This window comes from Pongo abelii, chromosome 8 (assembly GCF_028885655.2).
Source record: "Pongo abelii isolate AG06213 chromosome 8, NHGRI_mPonAbe1-v2.0_pri, whole genome shotgun sequence".
Taxonomy (NCBI): Eukaryota; Metazoa; Chordata; class Mammalia; order Primates; family Hominidae; genus Pongo; species Pongo abelii.
In genome coordinates this window covers 113,703,762-113,728,770 of record NC_071993.2, presented here as the reverse complement: position 1 = coordinate 113,728,770, position 25,009 = coordinate 113,703,762, and the positions used below count along the sequence as shown (strand labels likewise).

At 40.0% G+C, this 25,009-nt stretch overlaps 1 protein-coding gene across 5 annotated transcripts in view; it reads left to right on the top strand.

The window, feature by feature from the left end:
- The window catches only part of SORCS1 (sortilin related VPS10 domain containing receptor 1), a 594,724-nt gene that overhangs the window by 459,265 nt on the left and 110,450 nt on the right, over window positions 1-25,009 (top strand). For all 5 annotated transcript variants that reach the window (XM_002821140.5, XM_003777633.4, XM_009245781.4 and 2 more), the window contains exons 9-10: window positions 6,870-7,049; window positions 17,937-18,083. In XM_002821140.5, coding sequence (XP_002821186.6) covers window positions 6,870-7,049; window positions 17,937-18,083 — 327 coding nt within the window. The remainder of the gene's footprint in view (window positions 1-6,869; window positions 7,050-17,936; window positions 18,084-25,009) is intronic.

The window sequence follows — 25,009 nt, the reverse complement described above, 5'->3', positions numbered from 1 at the left end:
TTTCTCATTTTCTTTCTTTCATCTTACTTTCTCTTTTTCTCTTTCTTTCCTTCTTTCTTCTCTCTGTCTCTGAGATTGTTGCTATAGGAACATTCATATAAATTTTAATAATTGATTTGCTTTTCAATAGTAAAGATTTTCAAGCCATATGTATTGGTTTTCTAACAAACAAGACAGAAATATTTTTTGGATGTGTTATGTATCAGTGCAACAGCTGCCATCCATTTCTGTCCTGTTTTATTATCAGTTGTTTACTGAGCAGTGATGCTGTGACGTGGCACCAGCCTTTGCTTTCTCAGCCAGTCAGCTCCCTGTAAACTTATGAGACTGGTTGTCTTTAGAGTTCTGAGGCGCAGCTAATTTTTTAGACTTCCCCTAAGGCGTACCCTTTGGAAAACAGAGGCAAACAAAAGTTAAAGACCCTCAACTGTTGACATCCCCAGGCTGTCTTTCCCGAAGTGCTGAAGAACTGCGTTGATTTGGAGCGCCACCTAGTGGAGGTCAAACTGACTCGGGAGCTCAGAGCTGTGTATTTGCGATCTTGCTGCCATCGTGATGTATTGAAGTGACTAAGAACTGTAAATGTATTGTGCCTTAATCTTAGAGCAAGGGAGATGTATGTGGCTATAAGAAAGGGACTATGCAGGTTTAAAGAGAGTTATAGCTCAACTTTGAAGCCTTTGGGTTGCACAAAGAACATACATAACTTTTTTTTTAATGGAGTTTCCATGCCTCTTTCTCTTATATATTCATCCGTGACTTTGTCATATGTTGTCTTGAACCAACACCAGATAGTTGCCCAGGAAGTCGTATAATAGACATAACACAAGGGCACAGCAGGCCTCCTCTCCCGGGAGAGCCAGTGGTAACAGATTGTTCTGGTTTCTCCAGGATGAATTATCTTTCTTGGCTACCACCCTTCCCTCACCCTAACATAGTGAAAGGTGGGCTGTAAGCCTCAGCCCATTAGAGGTAATAACACACACTGAGTTGCAGTATTAACTCGAAAGAACTATAGCTATGTTTGTAGTTGTTATTTTCAGCTGCTGAGAGATTAATGACTGTGGTAATTATCCAGAACTGTATGTATGTCTGTGTCTGAATACATTTAAGTTCTTGTTATTCTTGATTTGGCTTAAGTGTTTTTTTTTCCCCCCAATAAGACAAGAATTTACAACATTTAAGTTGTGCCTTAGATAAGAATTGGATAACATCACTATGTAAAAGGAAAATTGAGTGTTGTTCAAATTACTTCTGATAATCTCTTAGGAAGGTCTGTCAGAGAAATGAACATGTTAACTCAATAAATACAACAGAGCTGGGTTTTGTTTTGTTTTGTTTTCCTCTTGAGCATTGACATAAATTGTTGTTTCTTTGATTGACTAATAAATGAAGTAGTTGACTTGCAGGATTTGCACCTTAAAAAGAGAATTATCCTCAATGCAATGACATGCTGCTGTTGTTCAAGAAGGATTGTGGAAATGGAGACCATATCCTCATCTTATGCGCATTCTTGGGAATAAACTGTTTTTTGTTTTTGTTTTTGTTTTGTTTTGTTGTTGAGACAGAATCTTGCTCTGTCACCCAGGCTGGAGTGCAGTGGTGCAATCTTGGCTCACTGCAACCTCCACCTCCCGGGTTCAAGTGATTCTCCTGCCTCAGCCTCCCGAGTAGCTGGGACTATAGGCGCGTGCCACCAAGCCTGGCTAATTTTTGTGTTTTTAGTAGAGACAGGGTTTCACCATATTGGTCAGGCTGGTCTTGAACTCCTGACCTCGTGATCCACCTGCCTCGACCTCCCAAAGTGGTGGGATTACAGGCATCAGCCACCGCGCCCAGCCGGGAATAAACTCTTTAAGTGACATAAGTTTTGGTTGAAATCAAATGCTATTTGTAGCATAATTGAGGCTAGAACTTAAGTCTCCTGACTCTCAAGGTAGTATTTTTTTATGTTATACTTTCTTACCTTGAAGGTAAATTAATAGCTTCGGTTATTAAAACATAGCATCATCACCCCCTCAAAATTCCGTATACTGTCAAGAGCATTAAGAAGAAAATCCCATTGACTTAAGGAGCCCCAGAAATCATAGTTTAAAATCAAAGAAATGTTTGTAGACTATTTCTGGAGGTTTGGGAAACAGATACTTTGCATTGCTTGTTCATAGCCGTCACACAGATCACTGCTGACAGTTGCCCCCAGTGGCATCTAACCAATATGGAAGGAAAAAGTTATACTTTGAACCCGAATTTGCATCTGTCTTCTTCCTCCTGTTCTCCCAGAAGAGCATGTTCCATTACTCAGTCTTATCTGGCTTCTGAGGGTAGAATGCAGTGATTAATTTAGCTTGTTCCCAGAAAAAGTAGGGGCTAGTACAGCAAATGAATGTATTATTTGGTCCAGGTGGGTGTTTCTTATTTAAGGCAATGAGATTCTTTATTACAATGCCATTATACCTTCAGAAAGAAACCCCAGCTTGGGTGGAATGATCTGCGACAAAGGTGCATGTATTTCATGGCCTTCTGTCAGAGTCAGGGCTAGTGCAACTGGAAATGAACAAAGCTTCATGCCAACCAAAGGAATCGAGACAAACCAGCACTTTTATGCTCAATTTTCTTTAATCACCCACTACCATTGTATCAGCTCCTGAAAGATCATAGTCACCCTGAGCTGTGCTCAAAAAAATATTTAATAATATAATAGTAAAGAATGACAATGGGTAGGGAGATTTTAATATTGCCATTGCCATTAAGAGCATGTGGCCCTCCAGACAGGGGAATGTAGTGAGTTTTCCTTCCTTTAACTTGCTGGGAACCCATTCTGAGCTACTCAAGTGAGATAAATGAGGCAATACATACAAAAGTGCTTTGAGCATTTTGGAGGACAGATACTCTATAAAAGCAAGGTAATATTATTAGTAGTATGGATCTAGTTGTCTTCGTGGTGGAAGATCGATGTGGACCAGGATGCAGGTGGTGTGAAGGCTGTTTGATTTGCAGCAGGAGACCTGGATTAGGGACCCAGATCTGTCACTAACTTGCTTTGAAACCTTGGGCTGGTTTGTCAATGTCTCTTTTCTTTATTTTTTTTTAAAAAGGAGCTTAGATTCACAACAATATTTTCTCATACGTGTTACTTAGAATAAAATGTCCTTAGTAATCCTTCCTGAGAATTTGGTTGTGTGGTCAAATATGTCTGAAAAGAGGAATGAACTTCATTCTGTGTTTCTTGCCTAGAGACTAAGAGTAGCTCACTGGTATGTTGAAGGTTTAGAACATCCAGTGAGCAAGAAAGCTCTTTAATTCACCATTAATTAATATGTTTTACTAAAGGATCCCTTCCTCCTTTTCAAGTCTACTAAAATCCTAACAACATTGTTGTCCTAAGGAGCAGACTTTAGAAAATGCTTCAATACAAAATCTGTAAGATCACACCTTGCTCTCAGATTCTGTGATTTGGTTAAAGCATTCAACATAAAGTGCCACATTGGGATAAAAAGCGCATTTCTCCCAATAGAAACAGGATTTAGGGAAGGAGAAAAAAGAAAGATGATATATAAATATTTTAAAATTCAATTAAAATATTTAAGACCAATATCATTTGAAAATGGCTGTTCAACCTAATTATATGAAACAAAGGAAGGATTGGAACTCAGCTGATATCTAGAGATGGCCATTTTAATCTGTTATCATTGTGTGATTAGTTCTCTAAGTGACCTAGACCACAATATTTGATGCATCTGTGTTTTCCTTTCCAAATCTACAAAATAAAGTCTTGGGAGAAGTGGCCGGTATAGGTGATGCACTTTACTCTTCCAGCCTAGGATTATTTAATCAAATGTCTATTGTGAGAAACTCAGAGGTTCACCAGTGCAGAAATTCACTGTAAATCACAGAAGTGGGAATTAGCTATGCGGGGGTCAGGTTATTGTTGAGATATTTTAACTTGGCTTCAGGGATTATGCTGCATCTTACTGACAAAGAAGGGAAGATGGATTGGGAATAGTTGTTTGATGCTTCTCAAGGCCAAGGTAAGGATTTAGGTCTTTGCCCTATAGGATGGGGAGCCATGGGAGGTTTGGTTGTCAATGCAGGAACAGCTCTGGAGCTAATTTCCACAGACGAGTCTCTCCGTTAGAAAGGAACCAAACACTTGGGTATAGCTTCTCCAGGTTCAAAGAATTTTAAATTTTATTTTAAACAGTAACAACAAAAACACTTGGGTGAACCACTTCTTGTCTTGTATATAGTTAGGACTTGAGTATTTGCAATAAACAGAAAGCTCAAATGAACCTGGATTAATCAACAAAAGGGATGTAAGGGCTCACTTAACTGAGAGTAGCTAACATACCTAGAGCATATGCTAAGTGCCAGGCACTATTAGGAATGCTTAACACTGATTAACTGATTTCATCCTCACCACTCCATGGGGGACCTACTATCCTTGTCTCTATTTTGCAGATTGAAATTATGAGACACAGAGTTTCATTCACATGGCTAAGTTATAGAGCCAAGATTTGAACTCAAGTAGTTTTACTCCAAAGTCCATTCTTCAGCTACTTTACTAGACTGTCTTCTTTAACTGAAAAGTCTGGCGGTGGGATGAGCTTCTTAAATGTCCACATTTAGGGACCAAAAAATGTCACAGGATTGGGCCATCTCTCTCCATCCGCTGACCCTGTTTTCATCAGGATTGGTTTCATCCTTTACCTCCAAGATATGTCTCCAGCAGATCTGGAATTTTCTTTTTTATTCTTACTGCTTACAAACCAATAGTGAGATACTAATTTTCTCTCTCGCTAATAACTCTGCAGTCATTCTAGAAACATGTCATATTGACTTTATGTGGGCCACCTGCCCATCACCTATTCAATTGCTGTTGCCAGAGAAATGGAATATTCTGAATGCCAGCTAAAAGCTCATTTGTTGTGCTGCTGGTAGAAGAAAGTAGAAAAATGTTTAGATTTAATATAGAAATATATCTGAGAGGGATAAAGCTGTTTTTCAAAAAACATCAATCCATACAGTTGGACCTGTGTCTCCTCAGGTTCTGCATCAGATTGAAAATATTTTAAAAAAATACAAAGTAATACAAATTAAATAAATGATACAACTATTTACATAGCCTTTACATTGTATTAGATATTGTAAGTAATCCAGAGATGATTTAAAGTGTACAGGAGGATGTGCGTAGGTTACATGCAAATATTACATGACTTTATATAAGGAACTTGAGCTTCTGTGGATTTTGGTATCTGAGAACAATTGTGGAACCAATCCCCCTGCAGATACCTAGAGAGAGCAATAATTACCAGGAGAAATGTAAATAGGCATTCAACGGATAGAAGCACACATTAAATTAATGGGCAGGATTCATTTTTTGACCTATCCACTTGGGGTTCTTTCTACAAAAATGTTACCAAACTTGAGTATGTCATTTGGAGCCTGAGTAGAGGTGAGGAATATAAAGCCCTTTGGATATGGACTTCTCCCTCTGCGATCACGAGTTTACTGTGATAAAGGGTAAAGAGAATAGGGAGTCTTGTTCCTACACGTCTAGAGCAGAGTCAGAGCTGAAATGCTGCTTGATTGAGAACATGGGCATATATGACAATGAGAAATTTAGGTCAGTAGTCAGGTAGAATTTCCCCGCACTTGAATTGTTAACAGGAAGATTGTCAGATCTCCTAAAGCTTTTCAAAAATAGAGTACGGTGCATCTGGAAAGATCAGAGTACTAAGCGACGCCAAAAACAAGAATTGTTCTACGTTGTTCTTCTACCTTTGTGGTTATATGCAATCTTTGTTTTCGTTTGTTTTGGTTACTTAGCTTTGATTTTTTTGGTTTTTGGAAGTTGTTTTATGTCTACTATCTTGGGCAAAGGGTAAAATGCAGGTAAGAACATATGAACAGACATCCCCTAAAGAAGAAAGCAGGCCTTGATCTGAGTCAGCAAGCTTTGGACTGTGGTAGCTTCCATTGTACTTCTCTAGAGTTATGAATGGGGGAAGAAGAATTTGAAATTCCCATCCCAGGGGCATTTGCTCACTGCCTCCATGCTACCTTTGCTTTAATTCTATCTTCCAGGACAATCAGGCTCTGAAAACATCATCAGTTATGCAGACTATCTTTTACCCTTTTTCACTGGAGGATTCCTGCAGAACCTCTCAGTTTAGATTTTGACAAGCAGCTAAGTCTTTGAACACACTAACATGAGGATTAGTACTTTGGGTTTCTCTGGTGAATGTTTTCTTGGGGCTGAGGGTAGAGGAAACTGGCTGGGGGTTGCTGAACCTTTGGGAAGTACTTTTCAAACTTTAATATGCATGGTAATTATTTAGCAATCTTATTAAATGCACATTTTGATTCACCAGGTGAGGCCCAAGGTTCTATATGTTTAATAAGCTTCCAGGTGATGTCCTTGCTGCTGGTCCATGAGCCACGCTGAAAGATGCAGGGTTTGTCTATTTTCTCTCTGTTCCTCCAGCTTTTCCTCATAGCTACCCCATATATGCCTTCTGAGTAAGTATCATATTTATGCTTGGCAAAAATATCAGGATGCTTGATTCTCCAAATCATACATATTTTAAGAAAGTGTTTTTCAAATTATGTAATGAGGCAATTAAAACTGATCTACCAAACATCGCTCCATCCTATTTTCTCATGACCTTATTGCCTAACCCCACAAGTGACAAAGGAAATATATGATTGATGCTTAACTAATCATTATTTCTCATATATGCAAAAGGAAGCTATCTTCCATTAAAGTGCTCATTCTGGTATTCTTCATTTGATTCCACACTCTTTGGATGCCTGCCAGGTTAACGTATAAAACTCTTTTGCCCTCTTCACGACCTTGTGTCTTTTCACAGGACATGCATGTTATCAGCACCGATGAGAATCAGGTGTTCGCAGCAGTCCAAGAATGGAACCAGAATGACACGTACAACCTCTACATCTCAGACACACGTGGTGTCTACTTCACCCTGGCCTTGGAGAATGTCCAGAGCAGCAGAGGCCCTGAGGGCAACATCATGATCGACCTCTATGAGGTATGTCACGAGGCATATGTGGTCCTAAGCCACAGCAGTGCCCAGCTGGCTGATAGAAGCCCCACATAGACTCTTTTCCTGGTCATTTTAATACAGTTCTTTATGTGGCCTCATTTCTCTTGGGAGATGGAGAGATTTGCAGAACATTTTTATTAGTTAATTTGCAATCCAGAGAAGATCTCTCGGGGATTCTGGGAGGGATTCTTTTTTGACAAACTCCATAGGACGTGAAGGCTTAGAGGACTTGCGGAATGTCTGGGGAGGCAGTCAATTACAGGGTTTGATGAGAGTGGTCTGCATGTGATGTTTGCACATAGTTCTGAAAGGCAGACAGGGCCATGAGTAAAGGGATGGTGGATGACACTCCCTTGTCTCTCAGAAGAAAGAATGAAGGGGATAAGGTCTCCTGCATCCAGTCAGAAGACATTCCGTTTGGACTTGAAGACCTTTCTGGTTAAATAAGCTCCCTTGGCTAATGGCCTTTTTCTCACGGGGCCAGAGAATGAGATAAGATTAACAGGTGCCTGTCTCCTAAATCCAGAAAAATAAAACAAACAACTACAACAACAAGAACAGAGCTTAGCAGAGTCTTTGTTTCTCAAAATGGCCAAGATTCAAAAGAAAATCATGTATGTTGGATTGGTTGGCTTTCATGATAAATACCAGTGCTTTAATTGCCATTGAAGGCACAGTTAGCTAGAAAGAAAACTGCTGCTTTGGGATGGATTTTAGCCATTTGTCAGTCTTATCATGCACTATGAAAGATTTATCATAGGTTATAATAAGCCATTTGAAAACAGTCAGAATTTGGGAAGTGCAACAATATACCTATATTCTAGCTGAAAAAAATCTAAAATGGATTCAGATATGTACAGTCATAATGACACTGTCATTTAGTTGAGAATAAGAGCAGTGAGTCAGGAGGTTGTTTGTCTAAGAAGTAAGGGTATATCCAGTATGAAAGAAACTAATTTCACTTAAGAAATTTTAACCTATCATTGTAATTCCTTTCAATGTGTTCTATCTTCCTTCTCTTTCAGAGGTTCTTAGTGGTTTTCTTCTAGTATCTAAACTTCTGTGTATGTATAAAAGCATATTAGTAAACGGTATGCCAAATTTAGAGCCCAGGTATTTGTAATAGAAATTATGGCAGACTAGCATAGGGTCTAGTTTATGTGTATATGTTTAGAAAAATGCACTGCAAACTTTTTCACACTATCATAAGTTTTTTCACTTCTTCTCCTGCCCATGTTTCAGATAAATACAGTATCATGTATGACAGCCTCAAACTGTATTCTAGAAGAAATTTACATATTGTGATGATTTAGTTTCAACTTCATGTTGAATAAAATTTAATTTAGAGTACAGATTTTGGATTTAGGTTGCCTGTGCTTAAATCCTAGTGATGCCACTTGTATGTATTCTTGAGACAAATCCAGTAATTTCTGAGCCACAGTTTCCTTGCTTAAAATATGGAGATAAACATGATACCTACTAGATGTGATTTTTCTGAGGATTACATGAGTTAATCCTTTCAAAGCACAGAGCACAGTGCTTCAAATACAATAATGCTCAACAAATTATAGACAGCATCATTAATATTATGTTCCAGAGTGTTCAAGCACCACTACAGTGTTCTACTCTCATAGCCTTAACATCTACCGACCTTGTTTTAATGCCCAAAACATTTATATTATTTTGGATTCCTACATCTTCCCATATTGCAATTAGTGCAGCCATATGACATTCTTTATACCAAGTAGTCTTTTTTTTTTTTTTTTTTTTTTTGAGATGGAGTCTCACTCTGTCACCCAGGCTGGAGTGCAGTGGCGCGATCTCGGTTCACTGCAACCTCCGCCTCCTGGGTTCAAGCTATTCTCCTGCCTCAGCCTCCCGAGTAGCTGGGACTCTCACCACCATGCCCGGCTAATTTCTCTATTTTTAGTAGAGACGGAGTTTCACCATATTGGCCAGGCTGATCTCGAACTCCTGACCTTGTGATCCGCCTGCCTCAGCCTCCCAAAGTGCTGGGATTACGGCCTATACCAAGTAGTTGTCTTCTTATAAACAAGTGTAAATTACCACATTTCTCTTTTCACTTGTAAATAGATTATAAACATTTTAACTTGAAGTATGTTTTGTTGAAGTGCCATGCATTTGCTTGCCTTGACTGAACACTTAAAATGGAAGGATTCTTGCTCTGAGCATCCACTGGCATGAAGTCAAAGCAACTGCCCAAGCTTAATCCCCAGTTTTCTTTCCTGGCCCTCGTTCTATCCTTAGTCTCCCAAAAACATATTCTGACTTTCGGGTTCCATTTTCCCCTTCCTGATTATCCTCTTCCCTCTTTTTGAGTCAACATGGAATTGATTCTCTGGATAAATTTTGTTTCCTGCCAGAAATAAAAACCATTTTAATTGGTCCCTTGATGATGAAAAAATGACAAATTTAGACAGGAATGACTTTGCAATGTCTTGTTATTTGCAGCTATTTTCATGACTAGTTTTCTGAATTCAAACATCGGTAACAGGTATGGAATGAAAAGAGGAAACAAGGCGACCTCTGGACACGCCAAACATTGCTTTGTTAATCTTGTGTTTCCCCTTTGTGCCTCTCTTGCAGTTGACTATCTGTAGGGAAACTGCTGGCTCTTATTATCATCATTTTGAGCAGTGGTGTGACTGTATTATGTAAAGGTGCTCTGCATCCTGGGGCTGGGACAGAGGAGTCTTTGTTTTATTAGCCTGACAGTTCACAGCAACTTGAATTGAAATTGATGTGATCAGAATGGCAGTGCCTTATCTGCTGATTACCTAGATAGAAAGAATATTGGCTGACACGGTGCCTGGCACAAATGTTCCCTTAAATCTGATTGTTCTGGCTAGCAGGAAGCTGAAAGCCATCCAGCATGAATTTCCCAGTAGAATTGTAATGAATGATGAGAGCTTAGAGAGAAATGAGAAGTAAGAAAATCCATAAATGAATTACTAAGGAATAAAGATGAGCAACACATGAGGTGGGGGTTACAGAGATAGCATACATGGAGTGCATGTCTGCTCACATTTGGGGTGATTGAAGAGGATGGCCTTTGTTCTTTGTTTGTTTGCTTCTGCATGCCAATTATGTGCTATTCCTGCATTTGTGAGCTCTTCAGGCTATTTTAGCAGAGGTGAACTGTATAATGTATAAACATGTAGATGGATCTGTGTATCAAGGATGTGCATTGCCGATGGGTCTTTGTAAAAAATGCAGAAGGAAGCACTGTTCTCATTAAAATTAAGCATTTTGTTTGCAAATACATTGGAACCTGGCTACAGATTCTGTGTTCTCTACCCTAGAACTATGTGTGTGTGTGGAATAAGAGCGAGAAATGCTGGAGACAAAGTGTTGAGGGTACAGCTTGTATGGTTTAGTTACTGAAATATCAGAATTTTCCATCAGTGTCAATTGGACTCCATTCAAGAGAGCCAAGAAATGAGAGCCAGGAAAGTTGGCCTCAGAGCAAAAATACTAGAAATGAATTTTGTTGATATCATTAATAATGGCTAATATTTTGGGCCACTTTGTGCCAGGCATTGTGTAAAGAACCTTCCATAACTGTCTCATTCAATACATACATTAACTTTATGAGGTAGGGACTGTTGTCACTTTCACTTCAAATATAAGTAAATGGAGGCAGAGAGAATACAGCAACTTTTGCAAGACCCCAAAGATGGTAAGTGGCAGAGTTAGGACCTAAACCCTAGAGTGTGCAAACTCTCAACTATAGACTGTCACATTTTCCCTGAAGGATCAGCCTCTGGGCTTGTATTTGGTTGTAGAAAAGTGATAGCATTAAGACTGAAGAACATAGAAGGGCAGGGTAAATAGGGTTAGACTTTGCATACCAGTGGAAAACAGAAGACTGGAAGAAGAAAATGATCTGGGGAAAAGTCAGTGTAAAGAGAATCAGAAGTTTGATTGCCTGAGACCTATATATGCAGCACCTTTAGTACCAAGTCCTTAGTTATAGCTAAGTTCAGGCCATATTTACACATGGCTCACAGTCTTGTCGGGTGGATGTATTTGTGTAAGAAAAGCCTGGAAACAAGTGTCCTAAAACTCCATCACATCTGAATAGAATGAATGGTCCAGTGCATCATGTGTGTCATGCAGTGCATCAGACTGCATGTCTGATGGTGGCCAGAGCAAAAAAAAATGTGCTGAGTGTCTGTGAGAAGAGTGATGCCTGACATCTTTGTGTAGTGTGGATGATGAGAGGGAGCCTGACAGGTATGGATGATACCTTCTGTCCTTTGGGAAGGGAATATTAATTAATGACGAATGAAGGGTACTTTGGCTTAATAGACAATGACAGTTCACCCCAGCTGAGTGCAAAGGGTTGTGTTGAGAGTGAAGCCACCTGGCTGACAAATTCAGAATACACAAGAATGTGTGCATACATGAGTGAGCCCTGGTGGGTGTCATGAAGGACAGCCAGTGACCAGGGCATGTTCTGTTACACACAGTGTCTTCTTTACATTATGAGTACCCTCTCTTTGAAAGAGAAAACTCAATGGTTATGATAATATAGCATACACCTTGATTTCTTGGACTGCCTCTTACAATCTAGGTTAGGAGGTAAGGAAGAAAAATGCTCTCCTATTGAAGATACATTTATTACAGGATGTTGAATGTACTATTGGCCAGGTGCAGTGGCTCATGCTTGTAATCCCAACACTTTAGGAGGCAGAGGCAGAAGAATCACCAGAGGCTAAGTGTTTAAGACCAGCCTGGCCAACATGGTGAAACCATCTCTACTAAAAATACAGAAATTAGCTGGGTGTGGTGAAGTCCCAGCTGCTTGGGAGGCTGAGGTAGGAGAATCACTTGAACCCATGAGGTGGAGGTTGCAGTGAGCCAAGATGGTGCCAGCCTGGGCGACAGAGCAAGACTCCTCCTCAAAAAAAAATAATAATAATAATATTAAAATAAAGAATGTACTATTATTTCAGGCTACTGTCTCTTGAGGAGGAGAGTGCTGTTTGAGGAGGAGAGTGCTCTTTGGTTGGGGCAACAGAGAAGGAAAGAACATTTAGGTTTTTCTTGGCCAATGGGTTCCCTGATTGTGAAGGCACCCCGGCCTCATGTTTATCCTTCCTGCTGTCCTCTCAAGAAAAATATCCCATCCACAAAGCCCAAAGAAATTGTGGCCATGAATATGTTCTCTTTCTTGCCACAGTTGTTGTTTCATCTTTTTAATTTTTTTTTCAAATTTTGGCACTTAGGATTTGTAATTTAAGTCTGAGACTGAGAGGGTGGTAGTATTCATCTTTTAGTCAGCATTAAAGGCAGAAATAAGCAAAAACTCTTGCACAGGAGTCTTCCCAACTTAGCCTCTGCATGGAGCTTACAAAAGGTTTTCTTACACAAATACATAAGTTCCTTTGAATTGATTTATAATAAAGAGCATAAGGAGTACTAGAGATATTTATGGAAAGACTGATTCCCATAAGAACAGGACAGAACCATCCAGAAAGTAAACCTAAAAAACAAGGGAGATACCTGTGTTTTTCTCTTTAAGTCACCAAAGAAATACGAATTCCCAGCACCTAGCACATTCTAACTCTCAAAAAAGTTAGTTGTTGAGATCTTCTATGTATTATATCTGCAAGTGCCTAGAAGATCATATGATACGTAGTAGATGCTCAGAAAATATTTATCGAATGACTAGAGTAAATGTACTAATACTGAATAAAATACAATTTCTTTGAGTAGAACATTCTGATATGATATTTCTCTCAGGCCACTCTAGGATGAGAGAGAAGTTCGAAGAGACAGTACAGCCACAGGCCTAAGGGTGTAGACTCTGTAGTTAGACAGACTGACTTGGAGTCCAGATCTAAGATTCTTCAGTGGGATGACCTTAGGCAAGTGATTAGCCACATCTGAACTTCAGTTTTCTCTTCCGTAAAATGAGGATAATATGAATTCTAAAGCATGCGGAGATTCACAAGTTCATGTTTGCAAAGCCTTTCATGTACAGGTTGAGTATACCTTATCTGAAATGCTTGGGACCAGTAGGGTTTCGGATTTTAGATATTTTTGGATTTTGGAATATTTGCATATATATAATGAGATATATTGGAACTGGGACCCAAGTGTACACACAGGATTAATTTATGTTTCATATATACCTTATCACATGCTTGAAGGTAATTTTAAACAATATATTTAATAATTTTGTGCATGAAACAGTTTTTTTGTATTCTAGAAATTTATTTTTTTTATTTTTTATTGGTACATAATAGGCACACATTTTCAGGGTATATATAATAACTTAATACATTTATATAATTAGTAAATAACATATTAGTATACTTGAGATTATTCATCACCTTAAATATTTTTCTTTTCTTTAGAGTTTGATTGTGTTTTGACTGTGACCCATCACATGTGATTAGGTGTAGAATGTTTTACTTATAGCATCATGTCAGTGCTTAAAACATTCCAAGTTTTGGAGTATTTTGGATTTCTGGATTAGGGATGTTCAACCTCTGGTACCTGAAATTTAATAATCAATAAATTTGGGTTGCCATTATTGTTACATCTTTCCTTTAAAACAGCTTTATTAAGATATAAGTCACATATCATACAATTTGCCTACTTAAAATGTAAAATCCAATGGTTTCTAGTATGTTCACAGAGTTGCACAGCCACCACCACAATTTTAGGTCATTTTCATCGTCCAGCACAGAAGCTCCACAACCATTAGTAGTCATTCCCCATTTCTCCTCCTCGCATCTTCTCCCCTTTCATGGTTACCAGAGGCTTGGGTGTTGTACCTTCTAATGCAGAACTCTTACTACCTATTTCAGTAGGAACAAAAACGGGCTGGTGCTGTGGCTCACACCTGGAATCCCAGCGCTTTGGGAGGCCAAGGCAGGTGGCTTGCTTGAGCCCAGGAGTTTGAGACCAGCCTGGGCAATGTGACAAACCCTGTCTGTACCAAAAACAAAACAAAACAAACAAACAAAAAACCCCAAAATTAGCTGGGCATGGTGGTGTGCAACTGTAGTCCCAGCTACTTGGAAGGCTGAGGTGGGAGGATCGCTTGAGCCCAGGAGTTCGTAGCTGCAGTGAGCTGTGGTCACACAGCTGCTCTCCAGCTTAAGTGCCAGAGAGAGACCCTGTTTCAAACAAACAGAGTTCTTTGTATAAAGTTACTTTACTATTATTAATTTTAAAGAGCAGTTTGGTGGAGTGAATGACAATCCGAAGGTTGTATTAGAGTAGGAGACCATAATGTGAGAGGTCACAGGGGATGACAAAATTGGAATTAATTTATGATAAAGAGTATAAGGAGTACTAGAGATGTTTATAGGAAGATTGAGTCCCCTAGGAAGATCCCACAGTTCTTGACAGCCAAGATATAGGTACCATCTGTATGAGAGACAAATTAAAGAACAGAGAAGAAGTGTTGGGATAATCAGGATGAAAAGAGATTCTGGTTTTTGGAAAAGGTTTATGAGCTGAATCTTTAAGGATGAATAGGTAGAGGCACATCAGGAGGCTTTCTGAGGGAGTTGGGGGTGGCCTTTGTGAACAAAGAGAGTCAGATAAGAGAAGGGAAGGAAGTGTTCCGAGACCATCACGTTGGCAACAGGAAATGCACCGATGTACTTTGTGTTAGGCTTAAGGTTTGAGCTATAACACTTCATATTTAGTCTAATTAAAATGATATCTTGACTTATATGATATTAAATAATAAGAAATAACTATTAATTACTTTTGAGATGTCTGGTAGCAAATTTCTCTGTAGGAGAAGCAAAGGGACTAAAGTAGCTTTCCAGCACACTTAGAATTCTTAAAGGTCTTTATGCAGAATTCAGAAGGGCATTAAAGGCCACAATTCTTTTCCCAAAGGAGGACAGACTTCCAACAGTGGGATGTACCATTCCCATGGGAGTTTTGTCATCAGAAATTCTGTGTCTATGGGAAGACATGGCTTCCGTAGGAAATATTACTTTACCCCACCCTACCCCATCCCTCAGCTCCACTCTATTCCATAAATGTGCATGCAGTATGGATACAGAGAGGTTATCTAGAAACATAAACATGCTCCCTCATCCTCAGTGGAACCTCAGACCTTACACTCAGACAAAGAGAGACATATACTACATGCATAGACAGGTGCACCCATGTACACCCACACACATTCCACATTTGGGGCACTAATGCTTGGCATTAGTCCCCTTGATAGCCAAAGTCCTACAGTGAGAGGGTAGAGGTTCCAAGAAACGTAGGATGAGACCTTAGAATAGAGCACTGGAAGAAAGTGGCTCGTGCGTGCCTAGGGGTTTCCGTGAGACACACAGAAAGATGGATTTTAAGCTCAGAGTGAAAGGAACAGTGAATTGCACAAAAACCTAAGACTAGGGCTGACTACGTTTGCAGACCAGGACGAAGCAGCAAAAGAAAACAACAAAACAAAAAACCCTACCTTAAATGGATAAAGTGTCTTGGCTGAAAGAGGAAAATAAGCAATAAGCAGACCCTCTCCAGCTCTATCCCCTGTTGATACACATTCCCTTTACTTTGCCAAGTTTTTATTCCTCAAGATAAACCTGAAGGCCAAGCTGCCAGAGATGAATTACAAAGCGTAGCTCTTTGCTCAAGTGGCATTTGATAATGCCAAGCAGTCGGGGGCCAATAAAGTCGCCACTTCTGCAAATCAAATGAACCAGCTCCCAAACATGCATAACCCTGCGCTGGCACCCTTGCCAGAAGAGGGAGAGGGCACGAAGGAAAATGGGCAATGAAACTACTGGAATAGGTAACATTTTTATTCCTTCTGCACTTATTGTCACCCTTTAGAGTGTTGAATGGCTAAGACAGGGTCATTTGTCATTTCTGGGAATGGTATAGAGGAAAGACCAGTATGACTTTGTGAAATTCTGATTTACGTAATTTAATTTTTTAAAGAACTGGAAGTTTGTTCACATTGGAGTATGTAACAGCTTCTTGAACATATGCAAAACCAATACGGAATTCCCTGGTGGGCAGCCCTTGCGGAGCTGGTGTAGTGAATTACTAAATATTATTTGTAATTAACCCACTGCTGTTGGGAGGTAGAGTGCTCCTGGAGTTTATGCCTTCCACATTTGTTGAGGTTAGACAATGCACAAGAAGTTGTTCTGGCTGCTATTGATTGCCCAGAATGCACCTTGTTTCCTGAGTATAATAGTTCAAAGTATTCCTCTCCGCAACTCATTTATAACATTTAGTTGTTTAACATGCTTGTTGTTTCAAAAGAGTACAAATTTGGCCCAACTATAAATTATCCCAGATGCCAGATCAGCAGGTACACACTACTGAGGTCTGACTGTCAAAAGCAAAGGCAAAATGTGTGTCTTCTATCGATTGAAACCCAACCTCTTAGAATTGACAAATTCAAGCTGTATTTGTTGAAACAATGTTGGAAGTCAGGCAGATTTGGGTGTGAATCTCAACTTTCTGTGATCTCAGTTTCTTCATCTGTAGAATTGGGGTAAAAGCTGCAGGTGCAGGTTTGTAGTGAGTATTGGAGGTTTTGTAAATAAAATACTGGACATAGTGCTTGGTGTTTGGCGAGGTCTGAGGAGGTGACAGCTATTGTCTGCTTAAAAATTTTTCGTGTTATAAAGGGCCCAAGTTAAGCAGGTTCAAATATGCTTGTTAGCCTGCTCACTTACTCCCTAGGTGTGTTCCAGAAAGCCACCAAGTCAAAGTGTCTATTTCCTCATCCTCAAAATGTGGCTAATGATAATTATTCCATAGTTATTCTGAGTATTAAATGAGGTAATGTACATGCAGCATTGGAATGCATTACTCAACATGTTTCAGTCCTTTTCCTCACTGCCCTCCAGTTTTCCTGATGTTACAGTTGCAAGCAGGGTAAAATACGCATGAATGTGTTTGTTAGACTCCAAAACACAAGAAAAATATAATGCACAATTGTTTGCTTTTGTAATATTTTGACAACTTACTAGTTACTACTTCTTACCTAACACATAGAAGGGAGGAGACAATCATATTTTCAGAGCCAAATAATTAATAGCATCTGTTTAGGCTGAGAACAACCATGTTATAAAAACAAAGTAGGGAGTATTTGATGATTTAGGGAAATCACCATTTATATAAATTTAAAAACTGTCCTCTTATGTTCCGTGTATTCTGGTGGCTGAACAGAGAGATCTTACACAAAAATAAAGCAACAGTAATTGGTTCAGGAGCTTTAACTGACCTCTTTCAACTGCTCAGGCCTGCAGATAGCTTGATAATTGAGGCAGGCATTAAGAGCATGAGCTGTGAAGCCAGAAAGTTGTGGGTTAATAATCCTGAGTCCGATACTTACTGTGTGCCCTTGGGCAGTGTGACCTTAGGCAAGTCACTTTGTTTAGGTGAGCCTGAGCTTTCTTCATCTGTGAAATAGAATAAATGATACCAAAGAGGACTGTTTTAAGGATTAAGTGAGATCAAGTGTTTGAGACTCTGGGTGCTACGTTAGCATACAATAAAGTAGCCCCTATTTATTTATTATTACTTACCAAGCAACAGAGCTGAAACCATGAGAATTTATCACTTGGCAACTGCGGGCTCCTGTCAGCCTATGTTAGGGGTAATAAGAAGCCCCTATCAAACTCTTGTTGTGACCCCCATATGATAAGGATCACCAATCTGTTGTTGTTTGTCCAGTAGCCTGGGAAGTCATTATACCTTGAGCCACCTCCTTCCCCCATCGTCAACCTTTCTTTCCTCCAAGACAAGTGCTCTCAGCTGACTTTGACAGCCTTCTTTTTTTAAAAAGTCAACAAATATATCCCTTCTCAAATTGATGTATTTTTCAGCCATGTCAATTTTTCCCAGGTAGCAGGGATAAAGGGAATGTTCTTGGCTAACAAGAAGATTGACAATCAAGTGAAGACTTTCATCACATATAACAAAGGCAGAGACTGGCGTTTGCTGCAGGCGCCGGACACGGATCTAAGGGGGGACCCCGTGCACTGCTTGCTGGTGAGTCTTCATATTGTAGCAGAATGCCTCACACAGTAGAGGGATGGAGATGGATATTTAACAGAGGATGAGGATAGTTCTGGGACTTTTGCTCAGTTGATGAACAAAAGGGAGCGGGGAAGAGCATGAAGGCAAAGGGTATAGAAAACTCATAGCACTGCCTAGTGTGATGTGCCAAAGAGATGGGAGAATATGGGCATGTGTCTTGTGCCCTTCCAGGATCCTTGGTTCCCACCCAAGTTCTGATGAGGGCCTCAAATGGTAGTTTGAGGGAGAATATGACAGTTTCTATCCCTGGTGAGGATACACACTGAACAACCTACTTTCTCATGAGTAACCTGTTACAGAACTAATGGTACATAAATTCAGCTGTAGACTTGATGAACTGAATGCAGAGTCGTGTAGGTGTATTTTCCTGTGGAGATGTTTAATCATATTTTCAGAGGAGTTTATGACTCAAAAAAGGTAAGAACCACTGATTTATACCCTTATTGGTATTCTTTACAATGTGTTCTGTTCATTTATGTCTTATTCCGTAAAACTGAAGTTGGCAAACTATAGCCTGTGGGAAAAATATGGCCCACCACTTGTTTTTCTAAATAGGGTTTTATTGGAACACAGTGATGCTTATTCATTCGTGTATTGTCGATGGCTGCTTTCACTCTACAAAGCCAGAATTGAGCAGTCATGAGAGAGACTGGTGAACAAAGGCCAAGGTATTTATTATCTGTTTCACGAAAAAAGCCTGATATTTATTATCTGGCCGTTTACAAAGGTTTGCTGATCCTTACTTTAAAGTATGGCTTTCTTTTAGTTGCCTTACATTTGGGCAGTATATAGATTAATATGAATTTATTTATATATTTGATATATGATGGCATCCAAAAGGAGGATCAAAGATGAATCTTGCTTTCAAGGAGTTTGCAGTCTACTTGTCTATCTGAATGTGTCTAGATTAATAAATGGAAGATTGCAGGGCCACATCTTATTCCTCTTAGTAGCTCTGATGCCTGCCCCAATTTTGACACACAGATAAGTACTGAGTGAATGCAGAAGGAGGTGAGGAAGAGGCAAATTGCAAACATTATTAATACTGTCAATGTCTGTAAAACACTTCGGAAGTTGTGTCTAAATTTAGAAAAAGGAGAGCTGATTGTGTAAGCCTAGAGGGAAGACCACTTCATCTGAGTAAGAAGGGCTCGTAGGGGAGGGGGGAGTGTGTGTATGAACTACACATATATAGTTGTTCACACTCTTCATGCGGTTCTGACTTTGATGTTATCCGCACTCAGCTTACTTCCTTCCATCCCATAAAGTCTGGACAGTCACTTTGCAGGTTCATCTCTTACAGCTGTAGGCGGGTCACCCTTCTAGTTGAGAAGATGCCAGCAGCCATAGCTTGACCTTATTAGTTGCAGAGGATATCACAGTTGTCACTGAGCATCAGGGAAGCAGTCTAAAATTCAGCCTCCCACTCAGCTTCTATCCTTATTACTGGCAACTTACAGGAGGAAAAAGCCAGTTGTTATAGTAAGTGCACAATGCCAGTGACAGAGTAAGTAAATGTAGCAGCTATTTATTGAATACCTACTCTACACAAGGCACAGTTTGGTGGCATTTTAAAAAACAGGGCCACCTTCCTAGTTCAGCTATAGCAAGTTGGAGCGTAGTGCTGCTTAACCAAAGATGCATGGGATATGCCAGTTCCTTAAGCTGGTCTCTACTCTGCACTTTGGAGATTAAATGCCTATGAGAGAGAATTAACCATGTCACCTAAATGGGCTTGCCTGGGGACTCTGGCATCATAAATGAACCATTAAAAATGGCTTTTAAGCACTTAGCAAGGTATTCCCTGCTTCACCCCCAACCAAGTGTCAGAAACTCTTATTGTTGTACTTCCAAAATATAAATGTAGTATCAACTTACTTCCCCATCACCACTGGGACTGCCCTAATCCAAGCCAGCATTGTTGCTCACCTGATCCACAGTGACAGGCTTCTAACTGGTCCTCCCAGTTTTACTTGGCAATCACTTCTCTAGACAGCAGCCAATGGGACCATTTTTAAAAAAAAAACAACTTTATTTTGAGGTAAAATATACATACATAACGATTTTAAGAGTATAGTTCAATGAATTTTGACAGATGTATATACCGATATAACCATTACTACAATCAAGACAACATTTCCATTGCCCTAAAAAATACCTTTGTGCCTCTTTGCAGTTAGAACCCACACTCTCAGCCTAGCACAACCAATGATCCACTCTATTTTACTATATATTGGATTGCTGTTTTTCAAAATTGTGTGTAAATGTTATCAACTTGAACTTTTGAAAAATCAGATCGTATCCCTTCTTTCCTTAAACCTTCTAATGGCTTCTAATACATGTAGAACAAATAAAAATACTTTATCATGACCGATGAGGCCCCATGTGATCTGGCCCCTGTGTAGTTCTCCTCCCTGGTCTCTAGCCTCTCCCTCTTCCCCTTCTTCCTTATATGTAAGCCAGAGTGGAGGAGGGGGTGTTTCTTTGCGTACTGTGAACTCACCATGTTCATGTATGTCTCAGGGTCTTTGCATTTGTTATTATTTCTCTTAAAATGCCCTTCTCTTTGTCTGGCTTGTTCTTGGCCTTCAGATCATTGCTTCATTATCCTAATTTTAGAGAACTTTCTTGAGCATCCCCTAAAGTCGTATTTGTCTTAACTCTTTTTTTCTTCATGGTCCTTATTGTTATCTGAAATGAGCAGGTGTACTGCTTAATTTTCTTGTCCATCTTGCCTGCTGAAGTGTGGGCTTCATGAACCTAGGGACGGTGCCTGTCTTTTTGACCTTTCCAAAGAATCAACTCCAGGAATCATACCTGCCATGTGGTAGGGGCTCAACCCATGTGGTAGGGGCTCAACATTAGGGGTGCCACGTTGGGAGTGTGCACTCCATCGAAAGGTGTTGTGACAGTTTCGCATTTGGATTTTAATGGAAGCCGTTCATTCCCTCTGAGAGTCCACTGGAGGATTTGTCACATTGTCTACCTTCTGAAGCTCATGGGCTCAAGTGGAACCCAAAGTTAACAAAAGCAGGAAGCTCATTAAGATGGAAGAAAGAGGGATTATTGGGATACAGATGTATAGAACTCAGGAGTCTTCCAGTCTTCCTTCTTTGTTAACTCTGTTGTTTAATGTAGTTTCAACCCGAGCTTCAGAAAGCAGGCTGCAGGTGAGAAGGGGAAAATGACAAAGGGAAGCAGGGAGGAGAGACCAAAATCACTTTACAAAAATCTGCCAGAGGCACTAAATAGGAAAGAAAATCTTTGAGCTACAGGAGACGAAGACTGCTAAAACCCTCCTTTAGGCTTGGGAGCTGGTGGCAGAGATGAGATAAAAAGTGATTTTAGATTGTGAGTACTTGGAAAGTGACAGTGTCACCAAAAGCACAGCCTAGTGATTAGAAAAGAGATTTTTCCAGCAGGGCTGTTACAGATGTGGAATAAGTTCAGAATTACAGCCCGAATGCAGTGTTCCTGGTAAAAATCTATGCTATAGAAATAAAACATCTAGGGTAATTTGGGCTATATTTTTAGGACTTTTAGACTGATTGCCTAGAGGGCCCAGCTGGGATTTCTTTCCTCTGAAGACTGCATTGTACAATTAGATAGAATATTACAGGTCATGGTCCACCTGCCTCCAGTGCCTCAGGATTGGGCTCCCATGAGGCAAGATGTGAGCTGAACTGAGCCTGTGACAAATCCTTGAGCCCTTAGGGAAAGCACAGTGTTTCATGTAAAGAGGCGCTGACTTTGTGGATTCATCTGGCAGTTTTCTTTTCTTTTCTGTTTTTTTGAGACTGAGTCTCATTCTGTCACCTGGGCTGGAGTGCAGTGGCGCGATCTCGGCTCACTGCAACCTCTGCCTCCTAAGTTCTAGTGATTCTTCTGCCTTGGCCTCCCGAGTAGATGGGATTACAGGTGTGTGCCACTATGCCCAGCTAATTTTTGTATTTTTAGTAGAGACAGGGTTTCACCATGTTGGTTGGCCAGGATGGTTTCGATCTCTTGACCTCATGATCCGCCCGCCTTGGCTTCCCAAAGTGCTGGGATTACAGGCGTGAGCCACCGCGCCTGGCCTATCTGGCAGTTTTCTACTGGAGCTGAGCAGGCAGCTGCCCCAGGAGAATCTGTTTTTCACCTTTCTTCCATTGGAGAATCTGTTTTTCACCTTTCTTCCATTATCTCTGACTCTATATATTTTGCTGATTTGGGCTGGAGCTGAATTCTCCATACCCAGCCAGTTGATCCAGGAGCCTCCTTCCTCTTTGCCATTGACTCTGTATTGAAGATGTAATAAATTTGAGTTCCAAGTCAGAGAAAGAAATTATACAAATGAGTATGTATTTCGGGTGGGAGAGTGTTGGGGATACTATTTGGGAGCTTGTTCTTTACAAAAGCTCTGATCTGTCTTTTCAGTACAATATTCAGATTAGATACCATGGAGATAAAGGTACCATGAAGATAAGATCTAAAGGCAGTTGATACAGAGGCTGAGGAGAAAGAATTGGGATTTGAAGCTGGTTGACCCTTAAGTAATATAACAGCTTTTAAAGTTGATTTCTTACATGGTGGGGAAATGTCTTCCATTATATGGTAATTCCCCAGTGGGATCCACAATGCTAGAAACACAGTAGATAATTAATGGATCACCTGGAGAACGTTATGCTAAGTGAAATAAGCCAGGCACAAAAAGACCAAGTCTGCATTTCTCTCTTCTGTGTGGAACCTAAAACAATCAAACTCATAGAAGTGGAGACAGGATGGTAGTCACTGGAGGATAGAAGTCGGGGGAAATAGGGAGATATTGGTCAAAGGGTATAATGTTTCAGTTAGACAAGAGGAATAAATGATAAATATTTGAAATAAAAAATAATAATGGATCCGTTAAATTCAGCAGACATTTATTGAACACTTGCAATAGCCAAAGTATTTTGTTGGTTAAAAGAATCAGGCAAAGAAAGGTAACTAGTAACTAGGAACTAGAGGTCCACTTACAGGTTTCAGGGGTTTGCAGACTCCCTGAAATTAAGTGAAAAACTCTGTATCCTTGTCTGTGTACACATTTTCTTGGTCTTTAGTTTGCATCAGATGCCCAAACTTTGTACCTGACCCAGAAAAGATTACAAACTAACGGTCTAGTTGCTCCTAGAATTTACCAATTGATGATATGCCATGGCCTGTGACTATGTGTGAGGATGCAAAGGGCAGCTTCCAAGCATGTGTGCTGGTCATTCTGTCCTCTGTAGGTCAGCTGCTGGCATTGGTGGTTTGGGTGTACATTTCTATATTTTCTTAATGTGGAAAGGTTAGGAAAATAGAGAACTGCCTTTGGAACAGGCTGTGCTTTGACTCTATTGACTTGGAGATAACTATTGTGACTATTAGCATATGTAGGTACCCAGCACATATTTGCTAATGAGAGAAAAGAAGGCAGAAGAAAAGAGAAAGGAAGAGAGGGGCCTATGATGTGCCCCCAGCCTGGGAAAAATGTGCATAAGGACTGGAGAGCTTTGTCCTGTGTCCTTCAGAAACTTGGAGGGGTTTGATAAGCATTATAATAAAATATATAAACTATATTAATTGTTTATGACTTAACTTGGACAAATGTCCAAAACTAGTCAGTACAACAGCTTAAGTTAAAAAAGTGAAGATGAATCACTTCACACTGTTTTTTCCTTAAACATTTGTGTAGACTATGTTACTTCCTTGAAGAAAATGAAAGAAAATAAGCCACAGAATATTTTCCTTATACCAGCTGGGGGCAATCCAGTACTACAAATGTGAGAGTGGAGAAAAAAGTACACCAAAAGATCATTTCTAATGTTGCTGTTACTGAGTGAACTGGTGTCTTTTTTTCTCAGATTAATGTATGTCAGCCTTCTGAAAGCCATAGCAACAGAGGCATGCTGAGGTAGCCAATGGAAAAATGACATCTTTCCTTTGTTCTTGTTTTTTGTTTTTTGTTTGTTTGTTTGTTTTGGTTTTGGTTTTGTATTAGAGATGGAGTCTCACTCCGTCACCAAGGCTGGAGTGCAGTGGTGTGATCTTGGCTAACTGCAACCTCCACCTCCTGGGTTCGAGTGATTCTCCTGCCTCAGCCTCCCGAGTAGTTGGGACTACAGGTGCCCGCCACCATGCCTGGCTAATTTTTGTATTTTTAGTAGAGACAGGGTTTCATCATGTTGCCCAGGTTGGTCTCGAACTCCTGACCTCAAGTGATCCACCCACCTCGGCCTCCCGAAGTGCTGGGATATAGGCATGAGCCACCATGCCCGGCCTGACATCTTTCCTTTGTAATGGCAGCTGCCCCTTACCAAATAATCCTTAGGTCAGGTGGCAAATAACTTTCAAATCTTCCAGCAGTGGCAAGCAACTGGCTTAAGATTGCAAGTTGGGTGCTCTCCTGGCGAGGGATGTCCTCTGTTTGGTGGTGCAGAGAGTCCTCTGTTAAGCTCTTATGTCTAGGGATAATCCACAAGCAGTAGTCTACTTCTTGGAATGCCATACAGATGCTCACAACATTATTCAGATTATGTGGTTGATAATCCAGCTCACATACTCCTGGCATTGCTCTGAGTAAAATAGTAAAGTGATACCTTTCATGTCCCAACAAAAAAGCATTACTTGATATTGCAAGCTTCTATTTATTATCTTGTTTAGATTCTATGCTAGGTTTCACAAAAGATGCAAAGCAGTACTTAATCAGTTATCTTTATTTATAGAGTATATTCTTAGATATAATTGTATATACCTGAAATAGATAATACAAGATTGTGCATAGTGAAATAAATTGTTGTAGATTAGAGGAGAGGAGACCCTGACAGGCTGCAGTTATCAGGAAGCCTTTCATGGAAAACTGGTTTTGCACTCCTGGTTTA